Raw genomic sequence first — 19,781 nt, forward strand, 5'->3', positions numbered from 1 at the left:
TAAAAAAAAAGTCTAGAACATATCTGAGTGAATAAATATGTGAGACTAATTATACATAGCGACATTAAGCAGTTAAAAATTAGTAATGCTGAGTCTTCAGCTTTTATTCAAGAAAATTACATATTTGCTACAAAGGAAAGGTTTTAAGATGCATGTGTACATCAAATCAAGTTTTCAATACTACAAAATTTTGTACATGTTTACAACACAATCTGCCAAAAGTTGTTTAAGGTTGGCAACCACAGAAGTTCGTCTGTTATCAGACACTATACTTCAATGTGCTATCATGTACTAATGGTCTCACACACTATGGATATCAAGATGTTCCTTATAATTCTCCTACAAGAATTGAAAAAGACTACAGACATTTCAAATTGCACTTCACACCAAGTCTAATTTTTCAGTATTGCTTGATATTTAATTTCTTTTTCCTATTTTCTCTCTCCCCATTTCAGTAAATATGATTTGAAAACATGGTGAACAAAATCAGCTACATATTCTGTAATATCTAACAACTATTTTAGGTATACATTCAAAAAGAAGGAAAAAAACCCCAGAAACAGAACATCATCTTTTACCTCTATAGTATTGTATTTAATATAGTAGTGGCTGGCAGTTCTGCCTAAATCTGTTGAAGAAAAAAAGCCAGTTCTTTCTTCAAAGCGAATCATGCGGGCTTTGTCCAGTTTTCTGCCGACTTCAATTACCAATTGTTCTCTGTGCTTTTCTAGACCTGGATCCATCTAGATATGAAACAGACACATGTATTTGCATTTTTAAAAAGTGTTAAATAAATAATTTTATTGAGATAATCCAATCACACAGTTAGAAGTCCGACAAAAGAAAGGTACAGTTACTGAGTCGAGATTTTCCTGAGATCTCACTAATAACAGTTACATTGACATTATTGACCAAAAACTGTATGTATGGGAGAAAATTATCAGAATAATATTTCTTTTGCAATGCTTTGAGACTATCAATACAACATAGACCAATATTACTTACAAAATAGCAGCATGATTATGAAATAAATTTACACTGAAATTTTTGAAAGAAGTTTTAATGGTAACATATTCTTCATTAAATTATCATTACTGTATCACTTCACAAAAACGTGCCACTTTACATCATCTTCTGTTTATGAAAATGGTTGATGATATACCTTGCCAGGTTAGTTGACAAGAGGACGGCTTTAGTTGTATCCTTAAACTGTATCCTTTAGTTGTATCCTATAGATTAAGCTTCAAATTGAATAGCTTAAATGTTTACTAGCAAAAAATCTCTAACGTCCCCAAGAGCTTTGGATATGTCAGTTGGGATATTCTAGTTAGTGAGTTACTGACATACAGTAACATTTGTGTTAAGAGCACACAAGGAGTTTGCTGTGCCCAACGTCATTTCTATTCATATCAAAGTTCAGGAATTTGGACATTTTGTCCAAGTAATAATGCACATTATCTCGTTAGGACATCTGAGTGGGAGTGCTGTATAATTGTGTGTTTCCACATCATGCACCTGGAATGCCCACAATGACAGGGATGAGGGAAAAGGGATTCACAGTCATGTTAACCCTCTGGAATATGTGCACCTAAGATATGGTTCTAATTAGACAAGCAATGTTAGTCACCAAATTCGAAAAGACTGAAACTCTATTCTAGTCTGCAGACAGCATTCTTACGTCAGGGCTTGTATACAGTTCAGATTTTCTACAGAGTAAGTTATACCTGCCCTCTTGGTAAACCTGCAACAGAGATATATGACCAAGATGGCAAAAAGGAGCAGGCATGAAGAACTGTTTTGCCTTGGCTGTTCTGGTTTTCACTGGGCCAGGATTCAGTTTAATCTTTGTGTTGAAGTGCTTCATCTCACGGTCAGTGAAGCTGCAGACAAACATAGTCATCTCTACAAAGCAGCTGCAAGGCTAGCTCCTAATATTCTATCTTTGCCAGTTACTCTGAAGCTGTTTCGCCTTAGTTATGGCTTGCCTTAGTTTCAAGTCAAAAGCTAAGATGACAAAGGTCTAGACTGCTTTTCTCAATAGTAAGTCATGCATTGAGGTCAGATTTCAGAGCAGAGGTGGTCAAAAAAAGAATGATCCAGATGCCAGGTGTTTAACACTTATTTCTTAAAACTATTGAGGGGAAAAAAATAATAAAAAAAAAAATCAAGACACTCCCCTACTCTTTTGGCAGTCCAAATTACCTACCAATCTTTTGTCTTTAACAGTAAACTAACATTTTTTACAAATAAAAAGTTTTAACTTTAAAGGAGATGTCACCAACTTGAAAAAGCTGTGAAACAATATTTGAGTCTAGAGAATCCATGGTTAGCAACCTTCTTGTTGAACTTGCATAATTAGAAATCCCACAAAGTAAAAGATCCAGCCTAGAACAGTTTTTACTCTTAAAATAAGCCTTGGCATGTCCACAGTAAGAAACTGAGCAGGTCTGTAGTATACATAGGGAAATTTAAGAATGCATGATAAAGTACATGACAATTCATCATAAATGAATTATTATCCACATTGTTTTCTCTAGCTTACTGAGAGAAATGTTGGGCACACACTCCTCTGACTTTTATAGATGTTCTAAACAAAGGCTTATGGGAATGAAAAGCTTTACTTAACTGTGGGAACACCAAAGAGTGGAATCAAAAAGAGGGGAAAATAGACAAAAGGGTTTATTTTAAAAACGTAGATACCTTTTCTTTGGAACCCTAGAAGTATGAGAAAATCCTACAGGCTTCACTAACACAACATGTGCATTTGTTCCACTTTTTCCTTCCACTCTTTTTTCCTCTTGCTGCTCATCATGAATTTTGGTCATTTTCACAAATCAGCGAAAGACATTATTGGTACTTCTGGCAAACAACTTGAAAAATCACAGACCAAAGCTGTGGACCTGCAGTAGTCTACTCCTGGGTGAATGTGTCGGTGCATGGCAGATGCACGTGTGCCCTGGTCTCCCTGTGCAGCACAACATGCCCTATCATGTGGACAGGCCAGACCTTTGGTGCTCTGAAGTAATTACTGGATGTGGTGAGTGACAGTGGAAAGGGAAAGGAGAATGAGTTTGCACCACCTCAGCCCCATCGAACAACAGGGAAGTGTGATCCATGATGGATATATGGATTCTGAATGGATAATGCTGGTTGTCAGTCAAAACAGAGACAGAAATTGGCACACTGCAACATTACTAAAAACAATAAGATACTAATTGTGAAAGTTACTTATAACCAGAACAGAAGGCACAGAATGGTCTAATTGAGCAAATCCTTGGTTATGCCTGCACCTGGCACTATAGCATCCTCACACTATCTATAAAACAGTAGCTTTGAAATTTAAAACTGGTTTATCTAGAAAATAAGGGGATTGGCATTGGTTTTATTCCTACATGAAAGAGTAACACTTCATATTGATATAATTTGTTACTGCCTTAACACAAAAATAAGAACGTCTAGTATTAGCATGTTAAATCAAAAGGGGTAGAAAGAAGGTCAGTAGCAGAAAATGACAAGCACTGGCAGTCTCTACTTTCTCAATAGTTGAATAAAAGCACAACAGGAAGGGAAAGAGGAGCAACTCTTCTTCGTTGTTTTTTAAATTTATAAAAAATATTTCTGTTAGTGTTTTATTACTTTTTTCACTGGTTATTACCAACATGGTTATATTTCTTTTAATCTAAAATTTGATAGTGAAAAAAAAAAGGAATTTATAGTAATGGGACAACAACATTCACAGTGAATCAATTTTTGTTTTTCATTTATCTGTTACTTTGTGGTCTGTGTTATATACTGTTATATTAACATATGGTAATGTACTATACAGTTTTTTATAGAAAACAGATTTGAGATGAACAGAGGTATAAAGGTGTCTGCAGAAGCTTAAGCAATAGCCCCCCTACTTCCACTACAGCTTCCACTATCAGAAACAAAAGATATCAAAAAACTCTCTTCTGACATTTACCTCTACATGCTAAAAAAACTGCTGCTCACAATGTCAAGACAAATTATGAAGTCACAAAAGAGATTCATGACGTGAAATAAACTGTAGTTACCATTCAGTTGTGAGTTTGACCATATCCAACTATGTTAACATTAAATGTTTATAAATAGCAGTACAAAAAAAAAAGTAACAATATTTAGATAATCTGTAAACTATTAAACCACCTAAAAATTACAGATAATGAAAACAAATTGGGAAAAAAACCCTAATGTAACCGTGCTCTGATTGATATCACTGCACGGAACACTTCTAAATAAACAAAAAAAATTTCAAAACAAAGTAATAAAAAATCTTATAATTAATACACCCCAAGAAAGAAAATATTGCACAATTAAAAATGTCATTTTATAGTTTATAAGATGCCACGTCATGAAACATTCTAAAATGAAAGCTGACAGGGGTGGAGGGAGATCAAGCAACTCAAAAATGCTTTCTTTTATCATTTGTATCTAGCCTACAAAACCGAAACACTGAAAACAGGCTAACTTACAGTAACTGACTGATAAGAATGAATGGTGTTCTTTGGAGCATAACTTGACCAGTTAAAACGTATTTTTATGTGAACAGAAGGGGCCTCATAATTCAGTGTAAAAAACACTCTGCTACAGAAAATATCTTCCTTTTTCTAAGCACTTTAAAAGAATTGCTGATGTCAGGTTAAGTAGAAATAGCAAATATTTATCCTCACATCAGGGAAGGATTACAGACCCAGAAAAGGTTACAGATTTTTTTAAAAACGCATTTTATACCTGATAAGCTTTGTGACTGATGCCATATACTAATGGATTTGCTCTCATCCGTACATAAAGGTAAGTGTAACTTATCCACTTTACTGCTTCTTCCACATTAGTTACCGTTCCAAGAGCAATCTGGAAGTAGGAAAAGAGACAAAATTAAGTTTATATGTTACAGTTGCACATAAGTATTTGGCTGAAAACACGCAGAATTCAGAGTAGTAGCACTAGATTAAAGGAAGTGTCAGGATGCTTCCAACTTAAATAATTTTGAAATAATCATAAGACAATAACTTCAATACTTTATGCATCTTTATCTTATGAACATCTAATAACACGGTATTCTTTGACATAATACTACAGATACAGTAACTATAAATGATCTTTCCTACATCACTTATGATTTTTACAATGAAAAATTGAGCAAGTTTGTTATAAAAAAATAAGACAAACGAAACTAAATCATTCTTTAGTCAACATGGCCAATGTAATTTTAAGAAAAGTACTTTAAAAGAAAAACATTACATTTAAAAGATTGATTTCTTTATAACAAGTGAAAGCATTATCTGGTCCAGGTCCTAAACAAAATGATACCAAGAATCTTTAGGATTTTTCTTCATCATTTCTTTGTACTTGGCAATCTATACATAGTTTCAATAAATAGTTGTCTCCTTTTGTATCTGGCAAATCAAACACACAGGTACTTGCTATATCTTTTTTATGTGAAAACATAACCAAATTGAACAGATAATATGCACATATATATACATGTTTATTCATATTTCAAGGTTAAATCAGGTATAACAAACCCATTTTTTTTAACTTACTTTTTTTTGTGAATTCAATACTTTTATCACCAAATCATTGACCACACACACTTTTACTTAATGACTTCAGCTCTATTTTGTATTTGCTACAGTCATGAGAAGCATTTCACCACTTAAATCCAGGTAACTTGATTTTACCAGGAGAATTTAACATTTGCTCCATGTTCCACGAACAAAACTTTTTTGGTTGTCATCATTGTTTAAAACAAGCAAAATTCCCTCTTACCAAAGTTTTGTGATCCATTACCACATTTTTAAAGCTATTTTTGTTTTATTGGTGTTTGGATTTCATATAAATGTTCCACATGACTTGGTGAAAATTAAAAAAAACCAGCCTATGGAACTAAGTGAATACATATGCATGTTCAGATTGAAGTATCTAGACCTTACTAATAATATTGAAATTCTTATTGAAATAACATAAATATCTATTAAAAAACAATAATGAAATCCAAATCTGCCTTGAGTTAAAATAACTTCAATCCAGCAAAACCTTGTTGTTACTAATGACGAATAGCATGGAGTAACCCTAGGCTTTGTCTTACATATTTTTCAAGTGATATTTTGTTCTTCAAGTGCATAAGGAGGTTGGGGGAAGCCCCATTTCCCATTTTGTTTTCTCAGAGTATATACTACATCATGCAATGAAGTAGCTATAAAAGCATTCAGTTCTTCATAGATTACTACAGGGAAAACATTGAACACGGCCCACAGGTTACTATTACTCAATTTGTACCCAGGTTATTTTCAACATTTGGCTTCTTTCCATGACTCAAATATCTCCCAGTACACAACTTGAAATAGTAACAGCATAGAACCTGAAATAGTGTAACAACATAGTCAAATAGTAGCATTTTCAACAATCGCTTTCACAATCGTTAAAACTTAATATTCTCATTACTGAGGACAGTGAAGTCTGATGATTAAAAAAAATAAACACCTCACTTTTTTTGCCTCATTTGTTCAAATATCTCATTCTACTGCTATTCTATTCTTATTAATTAGTTTCATAAGTTAAAAGCAAAACTAATGGAAAAAAGTGGTTGAGAAATACAATTGGGTTTCAGACAATATGCAGATACAAAAAAATCCAGAGCAATTTCTAAATATTTGCTGCCATCTAGTGTTCAAGTAAAGTTCTTATGGACTGAAAATTTATCCTTTGTTAAAAGAGCATGAATGATGGAAGTTCCCAGCATTTCCTCAACCATGTAATAGGCATTTAGATACAGATGGAATAATCAATGAGTAGAAATATTTACTATATTGACATTGTATTGTCTGATTGTACCAGCTGTCATAAAATGCTTTTTATTTTTCACCGTTCAAATACAAATAAATGTAGTATACTAATTCAATTCACTGTGTAATTTTAAATGAAAACAATAATCAGCATCACAAAATTTTGACTAATTGTTCCATGGTTGATGTTGCCATCACTGAGCATTCATTAAAAATTTTTTTTCCCACCAATGCTATGCCCCATACTTTAGCAAGTTGAATGATATTGATTTTCAAAAAAGTGCGAACAGATATAAGTAGCATGGCTTTTGGGGGGGTAGTTTTTGAAAAAATTAAGTTTTTTATTTCTGATATTTCTATACAGATTAGAAAAAGCACATAAAAATGCTACTGATAACATATAGAATTTATCATGTAACAATATACTGTCCTTTTAAAATATAGATATGTCTTTTTTATAAATATAATATGGCTGCAATAATTGAGTCAGATTACACAAAGAAAAATTTTTATATATGAATCAAGTATTTGTTGTTAACGCAAGAGAGGAAGGAAACTTTCTAAAAACATAATAAGCAATTTTCTGTTTGCTTTGGAAACCGGTGTATTTTGAATTGCTCTTTCAGCATCTGAAGTGACTGTGGTCTTACTCCTGTACAGTTTTTGAAATAATTTCTTAATGTTACTAGAATTGTCCCAAGAGGGACAGAATCTCCCATGGTTTGCCCCATACCCAGATTAGCCATTCAGTCACACAGCTCCTGAGTGATTTACTTAGGAAAGGCTCTGAAGAAATTCTTCGTCTCTTCTGAGAACCCACTCTTTCAAGGTAAAATATAGATTAAGAGGTTTGTCCACACTAAACAAGTCACCACCTTCTACGTTCCGGTCTTCAGAACAAAATCATAAGCACGTGCAAGTAAAGGCACACACACTGGGGAAGGCATCCCTACTGTCCAGCACTGCAAATCATTTTTTAACCTCTCGGGGGAAAAAAGTCATCCCAGCAACAAGCTGGCGTCCAGCTGCGGATGTCTGGGAGGGCTCTATCGGGTGGAAATGATTAGGGAAGGAATGGTGACCTGCATTGTATGAGCTATTGATGATAGTTCCCAGATAAGTTAAAGTTTATGGTCTAATTAAACCACATCCCCTGCATCTTATCTTTCTTCCTGTATTTCCAGAAAATACAGCCGTAGGTATTTTCTGTTTGCCAGCTGGTCAACTGACCCACAGCTCACTCCTCTCAACTAAGTACCCTAACCATTTATTTTATTCCTTTTTACATTCCATTATGCCCAGTAGCAGAACTTCAGCAAAAAAAGGAAAAGGGCCTGTGTAGATCATCACTGACCATTTACTCTTCTGCTAATTTTTAGCAGAAAAAAATCCACAAATCTGAACCAAAACTCAGATCTGCAGGAGAGAACTCTCAGTGGATTGATGCTGACATACACACCCAAAGTCTTAATTTTGGTGTCAACTCTATGAAGTTGTGAGTATTTCAGGTTTACCCACTGTAGCTCTCTTAACAGTAAGGCCAGCATGCTGTCTCTGAGGTTAGACAACAGCAAATGCTGAAGGGCAAAAGGTGGCAATGAGGAACAAGCAACACATAAAGTTATCCCAAATTCTTAAACTCTTACATTTCAAAGTCTTTAGTTAAAGGGGTTGCCTTTGCATTTGATATCCTTCAATGGATTTTTATTCCACTTCTGGACAGTTTTTTAACTATTCTTTTTAGATACAGCTCCCTGCAGAGGGTTCCATAGTCTAACCACCCAGCTAACATCCTTTTGTGTTCTCTAAACTTGCTCATCCCAGCCAATATTTCCTGGTTCTTGGCCCAGAACAGACGAGATCTTTTGCATATCATTCACTACTTCAAAAAACTCTGTCATATAATCTTGATTTGCCTTTGTTCTCGCCTAAAGCATGCAGTAAAACTGGTGTGCTCCTTTCACAGAAGCTGATTTATTCCTTTGCCCATCCTCTCTGAAAATTTTCCACTTCTAGGAAATTAATTTTGAAATGGGGATTAGAAATGCTGCAATTTTTTTGCACTCCTGTGAAATTTTCTCTCCTGTGCAACATAAACCTAAGTACAAAATTCAGGGCTCTTGATTCCACTTAGGAATTGTGTGGCTGGGATTATATATTGTATTACCTCAAATATCTGAATCATTCTTATCATCTACCTATTTCTGCCAAGAGACCTGGCCTAGACTAAAGCAGTTTCACATTCTTGTGCAAACATAGAATCTTCCCATAGTTTCAACTGCTGCCTTCATTTTACTAGCCCTTCTTTCAGCTACTGATATATTCATAATAAATTAAGAGTTTAAATAATTCAGCAGTGCTTCTGGCCTTTAATTTGTTTCTCTTTACAACTAGAGCATAAGCATTCAGATTTCCTAAATTACTTGTAATAAAAGCAGATTCTGATCCTACAATATGTTGTTTTATTATACATAAGTGCAGATTTCCTGGTGCTAACAAGGCTCTGTTATGGAAAAGATAACAGGGGTTATCAGCATACTGTCTTGATTTCTGTATCAAATCAGTCAGTAAACATATATTTTGTGCCCACACTGTGCTATTGTTACTGTCAAAGGGACAGAAGATGACCAAAATTGAATGTGCTTCCTAAGACTACCTATTGATAAATAAAATGGTATGTTTTAAAATGTGGGGTTTTTTTCCAGAATGCTGTAGCCCATTGGAATAGCCATCTCCAGATAAACATAACAATTTCTGAACCACCTGTATACTTCTCAGACAATTCCACTAACTTAGATCAAATCAGCATATACAGAAGATTAGACTGACTCCAATTATAAGGATATGATGAAGTTACTTTCCAAAAAATGCTAACACAATAGCTCCTTGTAAGTGCTCAAAGTTTTGTTCTTTAGTAATCTGGCAGGCACTAATTTTTCCTGCATGTTATGACAGAAGAATAAGTAATATCACACATATCAGATAACAAAAAAATGTTGATTTCATGCCTTTGTTATTCTATTGTACTCCATTGCTACTAACAATTCTACTCCATTCTACTAACAATCATTTATCATGATTAAGAAAATTCTGACTGCATCATCTGCTGCTGTAACTGCACTGCAGCTATGGAATCTTCTGTAACTTAAAGCCTTGAGTACACTGTTTTTTTCAGATAACACTAGAATTACATAAAACCTGGAAAAAAAATATTCTGTCTAAACTACTTTGTTTTCTGCACTCTTCGTCATACTCCAAATCCTGTGGTAGAAGTGCTGCACTTAGAAGTAATTTTTATTATACTGTACATCACATATTTCCAATATATCTCTTTGACTGGATAAGTTTAGGTGACTACCTACTACAAAATGGAATCATTGTTCTAATTCATTATTTTTTTCCTATTTTGTTCTACTATTTTAATAAAGCAGAAGGATTAACTTCTTAATTTTACACCTTCAATGTAACCAAGTTATTTCTGCAGTGTCTTCTAGCAATAGTTTTCAGAGAACTACTCAATACTGTTAAAAGTTACTAAATTTCTATTGAGATTTCCCCTCTTCCTGGAAAGAATTTCAGTAACTTGTACACATTTCAAAATAAACTCCTCAGTTGAAATATGTACTTCTCCAGAAAAATAAATTCTTCCCCTTTTAGGTAAAAACCTAAACAAAGCTTCATGAGTAAGATTGCTTTTACTGTTGTCACTCTTATCTAAAAATGCTGCAACTAATTGTTTTTCATTTGGACATTTACTGTTTTATAATTGCTGCTAACATTACTATTCTAAGCTCACAGAGCCATTCCTCCCTTGAATATTTTGCTTTTTTATGCCTTTTTTCCTTCTTCCTTAAGTATGCACTTGGCCAAACTCACCTGATGAGAGAGAATGGTATTTATTTACCTTTCCAAGTCTCAATGATATTTTTTTTAACAGTATTTAAGCTAGATGAGTACTTACTATTAAATGCAGGGAAAAGAGGGGAAAATAAAGAGAAGATGCTACCACCTTTGAAAACTTCTGTTGAAATCACGAACCTGAGATAAATTAAGATAGTTTTATACCCTAACAACCAACCAGGTCTGTTCAACCTTCAGTGTTATTTTTTTGGTCCTAACTGCACCAAAGTCAATGCGAGCAGTATTTTGGCACCTTAATTTTCTATCCAGTACAGCAACATACTGAAACAAACAAGATACAATCGGACATTTGCTAAACTATATTTTGTTAAGACATTCTAAATACTTCCTGTAAAATAAATACCTTGGACTTAAAATATCTTCACTGTGGAAAAAAAGGAAGAGAAGAAGAATCCCGAAGTGTAATTATAATCAAATATGTAAAAACAAAAAAAAAACCCAAAACAAACAAATGAAACAAAAAAACCCCAAAAAACACAAAAGCAAAAAAGAAACCAAACAAAAAAACAAAACAAAAAACCAACACAACAACAACAAAAAAATCAACTTTCTGGCCCTGCTGGACAATATGTGCATTTTGAAATTACAGCTCAGATCAGAGGAACAACATGCTCCCCATTAAAAACCTCTATCTCTCTAAAGAATATCACACATTGAAAATTAATAGCTTACATCTCATACTTTCTCAGCTAAGCATTCTCAGTGAGAGGAATGGAATAGGATTGGGACTCCTGGTTCAACAAGTCAAATCTTCAATTCTTCATATACAATCACATCTTTCATACCATCACTTACTATAAAAATTTTCAGCATAGAAAAAAATCAGACTTCCTGCATGTCCTCTACTGTTAGACTGTTCCAGATCTTACATTTCAGGCAGCCCTATTTATGAGCAGGGTGATTAATTCTTGTATTGCCATTGGTCAAAATTATCTTTCTTTCTTTTTCTTATTTAATTCTTATGTCAGCTAGTTATAGAGAGCTGTTGTATCGCCTTTGAGAATTTCTTTTGCTAAACTAACCAGCAAGATTTTTTACGGTATCTCAGTAAAGCATTTTCCAAACAAAAGCCAGCTTTTACACTGGAGCTCTTGAAATTCCTGATATAAGACAGGTGGGCACACCTGCACATCCACACACCTTTTAAGACTGTTTGAGTAATACAGATGAAGCCTGAAAGAAAAATAGAATATAGCTATTCCATGTGCTTTTCACAGTATGTCAATCATAGAGATCTTCTCTGACCCAGTTCACAACAGGGACTTATTATTTTACTGTAATTCTTCACTAACTTGAAGGCCTTCTATGAAACAGGAGGACTAAATTTCTAATATTAAAAAAATAAAAAGGTAGAAAAATCCTTTGCTGTGAAGGAAAGACTGTCCCACTCTTTTTCCTCATCTACTCTGTCTATCTCAAGAAAATGAACAAAACTTTTCTATGAAATCTGTCTGGATTCTTTCCTCATGAAAAGGTACAGATCTCTCTCTCCTGACTTATCAGGGTGCTGAATAATAACACAGGTAATTCTGGCCTTCAAAACCAACAAATCTTTAGGATTTAAATTATTACTGCTAATGTGTAAATTGCTGTTATGCAATTTTAAATAACTGAATGTCCATCCAGTTCCACTTAGAGAACATTCAGAGGTGTCTATCTCCAGGTTCATAAGTGTTGTCAGAAGGACAGGACTGAGAGCAGTACATCTGCTCATGGCATGTATATGCCTTCCATTTGTTTTTCCTCTTTTCTTTGAGGTAGAAAGAGAAATTGGAAAATTATGAATCTCTCCTTTTAATTACATTTGTGTGTCATGTTCTGGGGGAGATCAATTTCTCTCTCCCTCCTTGTTCTCAGACTATTCCAGGGCCTTGATGTAAAGAGGGGGAGCTGTAAGCACAGACAGGTGTCAATATTTTCATTCCCCTACATTTGTGTGTGGAAATACTTGGAATACAGTTAAACCTTATTCTGCGTTTGATGTATGACTGTACCTGGGCAGAAATTTTTCCTGTTAACAGGAACTGAAGAAACAACTTATGAAGAAACCCCTTAAAAGAAAAAAATCAAACAGCCAAAACCATGAATGATCAAACTCTGTAAAGAATTTGTAAAGAATCAAGCAATGAATCTCAACCTTTTCAAAGGTCACTGTATCAATTTCTGCTCATTTTCAGAATATCCTCTTAAAACGATTATTTATGACTCAATAATACATAGACTTCAAAGCCATGAAAAGCTAAAATAAACAAATATTTAAGAATTATGCAGATAAAATGATCAAGCATCTTAAAAAGACTATTCCTAATAGACCAAATACATCTTTCAAAGGGATAATCAGTTATATGTCACTCGACATTTCAGTTTAGCTGAACCGCTTGACTTTAACTGAAAAAATGTCCAGTGCCTTTGAAAAAAGAGTTCAAGCCAAGTACATTATTGTTCCTGTACTGCAGTCAAATATATAAATTTGTTTATATACAGAAAGACAGGCTGTAATTTTTTGTGGATTTTATTTTGCAGTTAGGCAGAATACTTACTAAATTGTAATGCAGCACTTCTGATTAAAAGGTAAATGTTGTGTTTCTACAGTTTTATCTTAATGGTATTTTGACCCCCCACCCTACTTCGAATACCTACTGCCTTTTGTGAAAGGCCCCACATTTGCACATATGTAACAGTTCACTCCTCTTAATCATACACACCTACAGAATAACAGTAATAAAATATATACAATGAAAATTTTATTAAGTGTGAAAATATGGCATTTTTGTTTCAAATAATGTCAACCCTTTAAAGTTTGCTAGTTTCTCTAAATGAATCAAATGTTACCTCTGCATTTAAGTTGTCTGCAAGGCTTTCAAGAAACTGGCTTTCAATTGGATTCTGCTGAGTAAGAAGAGTCAAGTAATGACTGAGTTTATCATGAGTTGTAATAATGACGCCTTCTCCAAATTTGTCAAACTGAGGCCGTCCAGCTCGACCAAATATCTGCATGACATCTAAAATTCCAAGGTCAACAAAGGAGCCTCTTTTTGCAGCATATATTTGTGTTCCCTGGTTGAGGAAAAGTTAATAAAAATTAACATAAATACACATGAATATAATCCTGATGAGCTGAATACTGAAATTAGGCAAATATAGCATGATTTCAGAAGTGTACTTTAACTAATCCTTTCCTAATCTTTGATATATTTAAATCTTTACTATACAAACTAGACTCCCACTGGAGAGAATCAGTTTAATGAGATATAAATAACATTTCGAGTCAATCAGATATTTCCCCTCCAGGTCTGAAGCTCACAATAAAGATCTTGCTACCTATATGCCTTTACAGGTTTTTTTTTTTTTAAAAAAAAGACAACCTGTTTGCAGAGTAGGGAAAGCTCTTACCTTAATAACAACAGCATGAGCAGGCAGATTGACACCCCAAGCGAGTGTAGCTGTACAAACTAGGACTTTGATGTGTCCATTAGAAAACAAGTTCTCAACTAAACTTCTGTCTTGCCGCAGCATTCCTGCGTGATGAATACTAAATCCATCTGGAAACAGCTCACGTAACTGCTTATTTCTGGATCTCTGTACCTAGAGCGGACAAGAAAAATAATTAAATTCACTTCCAATTACAGCACAAGAAGTATTGTATTAAAAAATTACAGGGAAAAAACTGAATATTATTGTGAGTCATAGGAAAGAAACTATTCCTATCATGTCAGACTTTTCATCAACACCAATATATCAGAGTTTTATATAAATGAATTTTTCTATGTTTATTTTCCAAAGAATACGCATAATTATTTAAAAGATTGTAAAATATTGTAAGAAGTTTAACCCTTGTACTAAAGTATTACTTCACTGAAACAGAGACCCAAGGTTACTGATAGTGAGTAACACTGAAACTGAGAACTCACGTATCACTTTTCCTTAAAAGTAATTCTTTCAGACTCTGTAGGTGGTTAGGACAGGCTTAAGGCAGCAGGCCACACACTATACTTTACCAGCCATTGCATCAGTGGGGCACAGTGGAATCAAACTGCTCATCCACCCCTTGTTTTTACCTTCCTCATGCATAGGAGGCTGGGATCTAAGACTGCAAAACCTCAAGTCCTCCAACCTCCCACAGGGTCTGAGGTCTCTGAGTATCATTTCTGGGTGCTGGCTTTATCGTGCTTCACCTAAACTGAACACTGACCCAAAGTCATGAAAAATTAATTTCCCTGATTCGCCACAAACACCTCTGATTTTCCTCCCATCTCTTCCACATTCCTAGCTGCTGCACTCACTGCTTCCTAAAATCAATTGCTGCTAAATATGACACCAGGAGGGTTGTGGTAATGGTGACTCTAATACTTCTCTAAACCAGATTTCTTTGTCAGCAGAGAATCTCCACTTTTCCATAGATCACAGGAAGGTTAAGTAGTCTTTGACTCTCACTGTATTTTCAGTCCTGCATATTATAGTGAATTAATTCCAAATAAATTCAGATTATTATTATTATTGTTGTTGATATTATCATATCTTCACATTTACCGGTACCTGACACACAGCCACTGAAAAGTTGATTTATGGGATACAGAGTGGGTAAAGCAAAGCAAAATATGGTTCACAGTACTGGCATGCTGCCAAACATGAACAATAAATCTCTGCAAACACAGAAATAAATAGGGAGATGGGAATGCAATTATAAAGGAGGACGTGAAAAAAAAATATTATAGGAAAAACACATTTCTCAGTTTCTCAATTATCCAGCTTCTCCATATCTGATCTTTCCTGCTTTAGCAGTAATTATTTACTATTCATTTAAAGGAAATCAAACTCAGCTTTTAAACTACACATGACTTTTTGGCAAATTTAATTAACTGCTGTAGTGCTTGAAAATGAATAAATAAGAAACTGAGAAAGTGGCTCTGCAGTTCATGAAGCTTATTCTTTAAGAGCTAACAAATGGAAACAAGTATTTCATAAAGAACACAGATGTACCAAAGTTTGCATTTATTGATTATCAATAAGGAATCTCACGGAAGATTGTGGAAAATTCACTGAGAATACCTGTGACCCAGAAATTTGGATTGATCTCGATTACATTTGGAATGTGGTGTAAGCATTTAACAACGTAATTAGTTTTTCTCTTAAATAAAGTAAATCTTTCTATTTGATTAATTACACCTTAAATATTGTAATCTAAGCTGAAAAAGTCAAATCTTGCTCTCAAATCTCCACAATTTAAAAATTGCATACCTTTGTTTGTAGCTTGATTGATTATGTTGTTTAATGTGATTGAAATACAGGGCAATACACTGATGGAAAAATAAAAATACTAAAATTGTGTACCACAGATAGAAGGAAACTGTATTTGTAAATGGTTTTAGGAAGTACAGTTTCACCAATTTGAGAGAAAGGAACTTGTGAATAAAGGCAAAAGGAAGAGGAAGGAGAAGAGTTTGTGAGAGAAAACATTTATATATGGCAATGCTAGTCTGACTGTAATTCAATTACTTACAAGCTTAAGATTAACCAACTGTTTAAAAATATGTAGGTACACCTAAATCCATTAAGTTACATTTAGAAAGAACGTCCACATACTTCTAAAATCTATCAGATATTCTAAAACAACATATTTGAAATATTTAATATGCACAGGTTTTGTCTGTTCATTTATTGAATCTATGTAGTGTCAGACTTCCAGGTTACACATTAACCAGCTTAGAAATACATGAAATATTTTTTTCTTAAAACAGAAGATGATGAACTTTTTTTAATAAAAAAACACAGTCCACTTTTGACACAGAAAAAAACCCCAAATGCCAAAGAAACAAAATTACTAATTATTCTGCATGATTCTATTAACTGCACAGAAATCAAATTAATTTTCTTTCTATAAATTTGTGGTCACTTTAAATTACTAAGATACAAGGCAAGTTAGTTCCAGAACAATGACATAACCCAATTTTATAAAGCTACACTTGACAAAATAAAATAAAAAAATAAATCCCATATCTCAGTGATGGCTTGAAAGACTGCTCACACAGTATATCCTTTAATGGCAACATATTTGCAAATAAACCTTTTAAGCCCTTTTGGCAATGAATTGTAGGGTTATTCTATTAAATCTGGATGTTAATGGTTGCAGAGACAACAAAACTAACAACTACTAAATAAAGGAAGTAAACTATAAAAAGTTATACTGCGTCCCCCTTTTTCTATTACAGACTAAAAGGTTTTGCTTAAAATTTATACAAAATGTTACTAAGTGCCTCAGGTGTATGGAGAAGTTGTTATTATGAGGTCTAGCACTGGTCTCCAGATTAGAATTGATTTTCTTTCCCCTCCCTTATTGCTCAAGAGGGCTGCAGATTTATGACCTTTGCTTACGAGTGTGCGTGCATCTAAAACAGTATGTTAAATAAATTCCTAGTTTAACTTGCTGCCACCTATATTTCTCCTTTAAATGTCTTGAATTTCTTGCAGTTTTTGATTGACACAATAAAAATGTCACAATTAGACGTAGAAAAATGTCCTGCTTAATTTTAACGAGAAATGATGCATACATAGAAGAAAAAAAATTAACCAAACTTTAGGGTATTTCAGCTAAAGACTTACAAAAGACAACACCCTTCCTTACCCTTTTCATGCATCTGGTATCACAAAGCTACCAAAAGAACTATAAGCTGCATGCTTTTTGTCTGAAATACGGATGCTGTGAACCAAAGAAAGAAATTTTTAATAGGCCTATAGATACCTTTTTTCTTATTGTATATAAAAAGCAAGTAAAAAAGACTAATAAAACTTGATTATGAGAAGCAGCTGCCAATAAATTACTTCTTTATAAGTGACACATGAATTTATGTCTTTTTTGTAGATCTCCAGTTGCTACACTTTTCTCAGACAGATAAAGTACATCACCATTAATTACTAGGATTCTTTTTTCTGTAAATTATTTCTCCTTTCTGCTTCCTCATTTTGAAGACATTGTTTGCAATTTTGAATGCTGGTAGTTTTCCCCACTAACACCACAGTTTTTGACTGATGCATTTTCTTTCAATAATAGAAACTGGCACAGTCTACTCTAGCATTTTTCTGACGATCTCCTTACTATAGCAAAACTTCATGCTTGCGACCATATGATTGCCATTTTAATTTCCTTTCTGTTGAGTTCACAATAGGGCAGCATTCTGTTTGTTCAGAATGCACCATTATATTTGTTCACTGGTTTGAGCAATTCTGAGCAATTTACTCCCATCCTTCATTCTCTGTACTGTCCTGACACCCTGCAAACTACTAGCTCTTAATTTTGAGGCCTCATTAGCCTCATTTGATGAGTGTTGGTGCTCAGACAGCACAGACAGCACAGACACCTAAACCAAAGAAAGTATCTTTTGCTGCATCCTTCAATGAAGAGTAGTTTTAATTGTACTACTACTGTGTGATGAATACAAGTCAATTATATACAAAACAACTGATCTGTAACTTTCCTAAAGACATCAAAAAATGTAATTCATAGGCTGAACTTCTAAACTGTTTTAAGTCCCAACAGGACAAAAGCCTCCTCTGCCTTATTCATGTTAATAATACTGCTGAATCTGCTCTGCTGGTTCATTTAAAAAATACTGATTGCCTTTCAAAGCTTATGAGATCAAGGTAAGCTGGAAGAAGTTGCCCATCTACTCTGGAAGTAAAGGTCAACTGGGAAAGGGAAGTTGAAGAGTCCATCCATGGGTTTACTCCTGTTCCTTAAATATAAAATCTAGGTCTCAGAGAAATGGAAAGAAATGATCAAAGGACTGCATGATCATTCACCATTTTTGGTCTTCAGAATTTACTACATTCATATTGCCTATTAATTTATCTACATACATAAAAGTTTTATTATTTTATTTCCAACTGCTGTTTCAAAGGGGTAAGACCAAAACTTAGTGTAAATAAAATCATAAGAAGGTTTTTTTTATTTAAATATGAACTCAAAATATAATAATTTCTTGCTACAGGGGAAAAAACATGAGACTCCTTAATATTAGTTAGAGCAAGTACATGAAACTTAGACAAAATACTAACCCATGAAAGATAATCAGTAGCACTATCTGACAGTTTATCAAAAAACTGAACATGCAGAAATACAGATTGGAGTCTAAAGGGAGAAAAAAGGAATGTACTTGAGCTACAATGATTTTACCTGAGGACTGTTCTCTTATGAAGTAGAACTGTTATTTGTATTATTCCACTTGTACTGTCTACATAGAAACTAAGCTATTAGCAGCTGTTTCTAGGACAAGGATGAAGTGGCATGTTATGGGGTAACTAAGATTAAATTCTTATTTTATTACAGAAACAAAGAATTCACTTTTAAATAATTTTTTCCTGAAAGATTTAAAAGTTGACTATATCTCTGTAATTAAAACATATTGAACAATTGGTCCTTATCTCGTATTACCTTTCATACTGCTTGAGAAACAGCAAGGAACAGGAGAATTATTAGTACTTAGTTAACACATAGTAATACACTAAATCAGAGACAAACAATTTGTCATGAAGCTCTTCTGTAAAGTTATAAATCAGTCACTTTCACAAAGATACCCAACAGTTCAATACATTTGATCAAGCTTCTGTGTTGATACGCAGTCACATTACTTTCCTTGCTCTTTCCTGGGAACAGCAGCAGCAGTAGCTTCACTCACTGCAGCTGGTTCCTGTGAAGAACCCAAAGACTACCAAGAGCTCTGCTCACCAAGACGACATGCACGACCTAGCAGATCATTTCTGGAGGTATGCAGGCTGCCCAATATGCTATTCTACTTAATAAGTATGCACACTCATTTTCTACATCTGCACTTTTTTAATGTATCTAAGTATTAATTTTGTATCGTTATCCTGAAGTAATACCTCTGTCCAACACCTACTCTTTTACTGAGTTATAATTAGTTATTACCTGGCAAAACAGTATTTGAAGATGGTAATTCTAGCAAACAAATGTGAATCAGTTTGAATGTCTCCTGGAAGAGTCAATAATCTAATTGTCTCCCTCTGGAGATTTAAGTTCACTGTATTAAAGTTAGAATT

The 19,781-nt window shown here is 34.0% G+C and overlaps 1 protein-coding gene across 3 annotated transcripts in view; it reads right to left on the reverse strand.

Annotated features, from left to right (window-relative positions):
* The window catches only part of ASCC3 (activating signal cointegrator 1 complex subunit 3), a 264,382-nt gene that overhangs the window by 87,138 nt on the left and 157,463 nt on the right, over positions 1–19,781 (reverse strand). For all 3 annotated transcript variants that reach the window (XM_051778158.1, XM_051778157.1, XM_051778159.1), the window contains exons 15-18: positions 14,121–14,312; positions 13,560–13,784; positions 4,753–4,872; positions 579–743 (exon numbers count right to left, since the gene is read on the reverse strand). In XM_051778158.1, the coding sequence (XP_051634118.1) occupies positions 579–743; positions 4,753–4,872; positions 13,560–13,784; positions 14,121–14,312 (702 nt within the window). The remainder of the gene's footprint in view (positions 1–578; positions 744–4,752; positions 4,873–13,559; positions 13,785–14,120; positions 14,313–19,781) is intronic.

This window comes from Manacus candei, unplaced genomic scaffold (genome assembly GCF_025592945.1).
Source record: "Manacus candei isolate 608988 ecotype Guabito, Panama unplaced genomic scaffold, ASM2559294v1 h1tg000011l, whole genome shotgun sequence".
Taxonomy (NCBI): Eukaryota; Metazoa; Chordata; class Aves; order Passeriformes; family Pipridae; genus Manacus; species Manacus candei.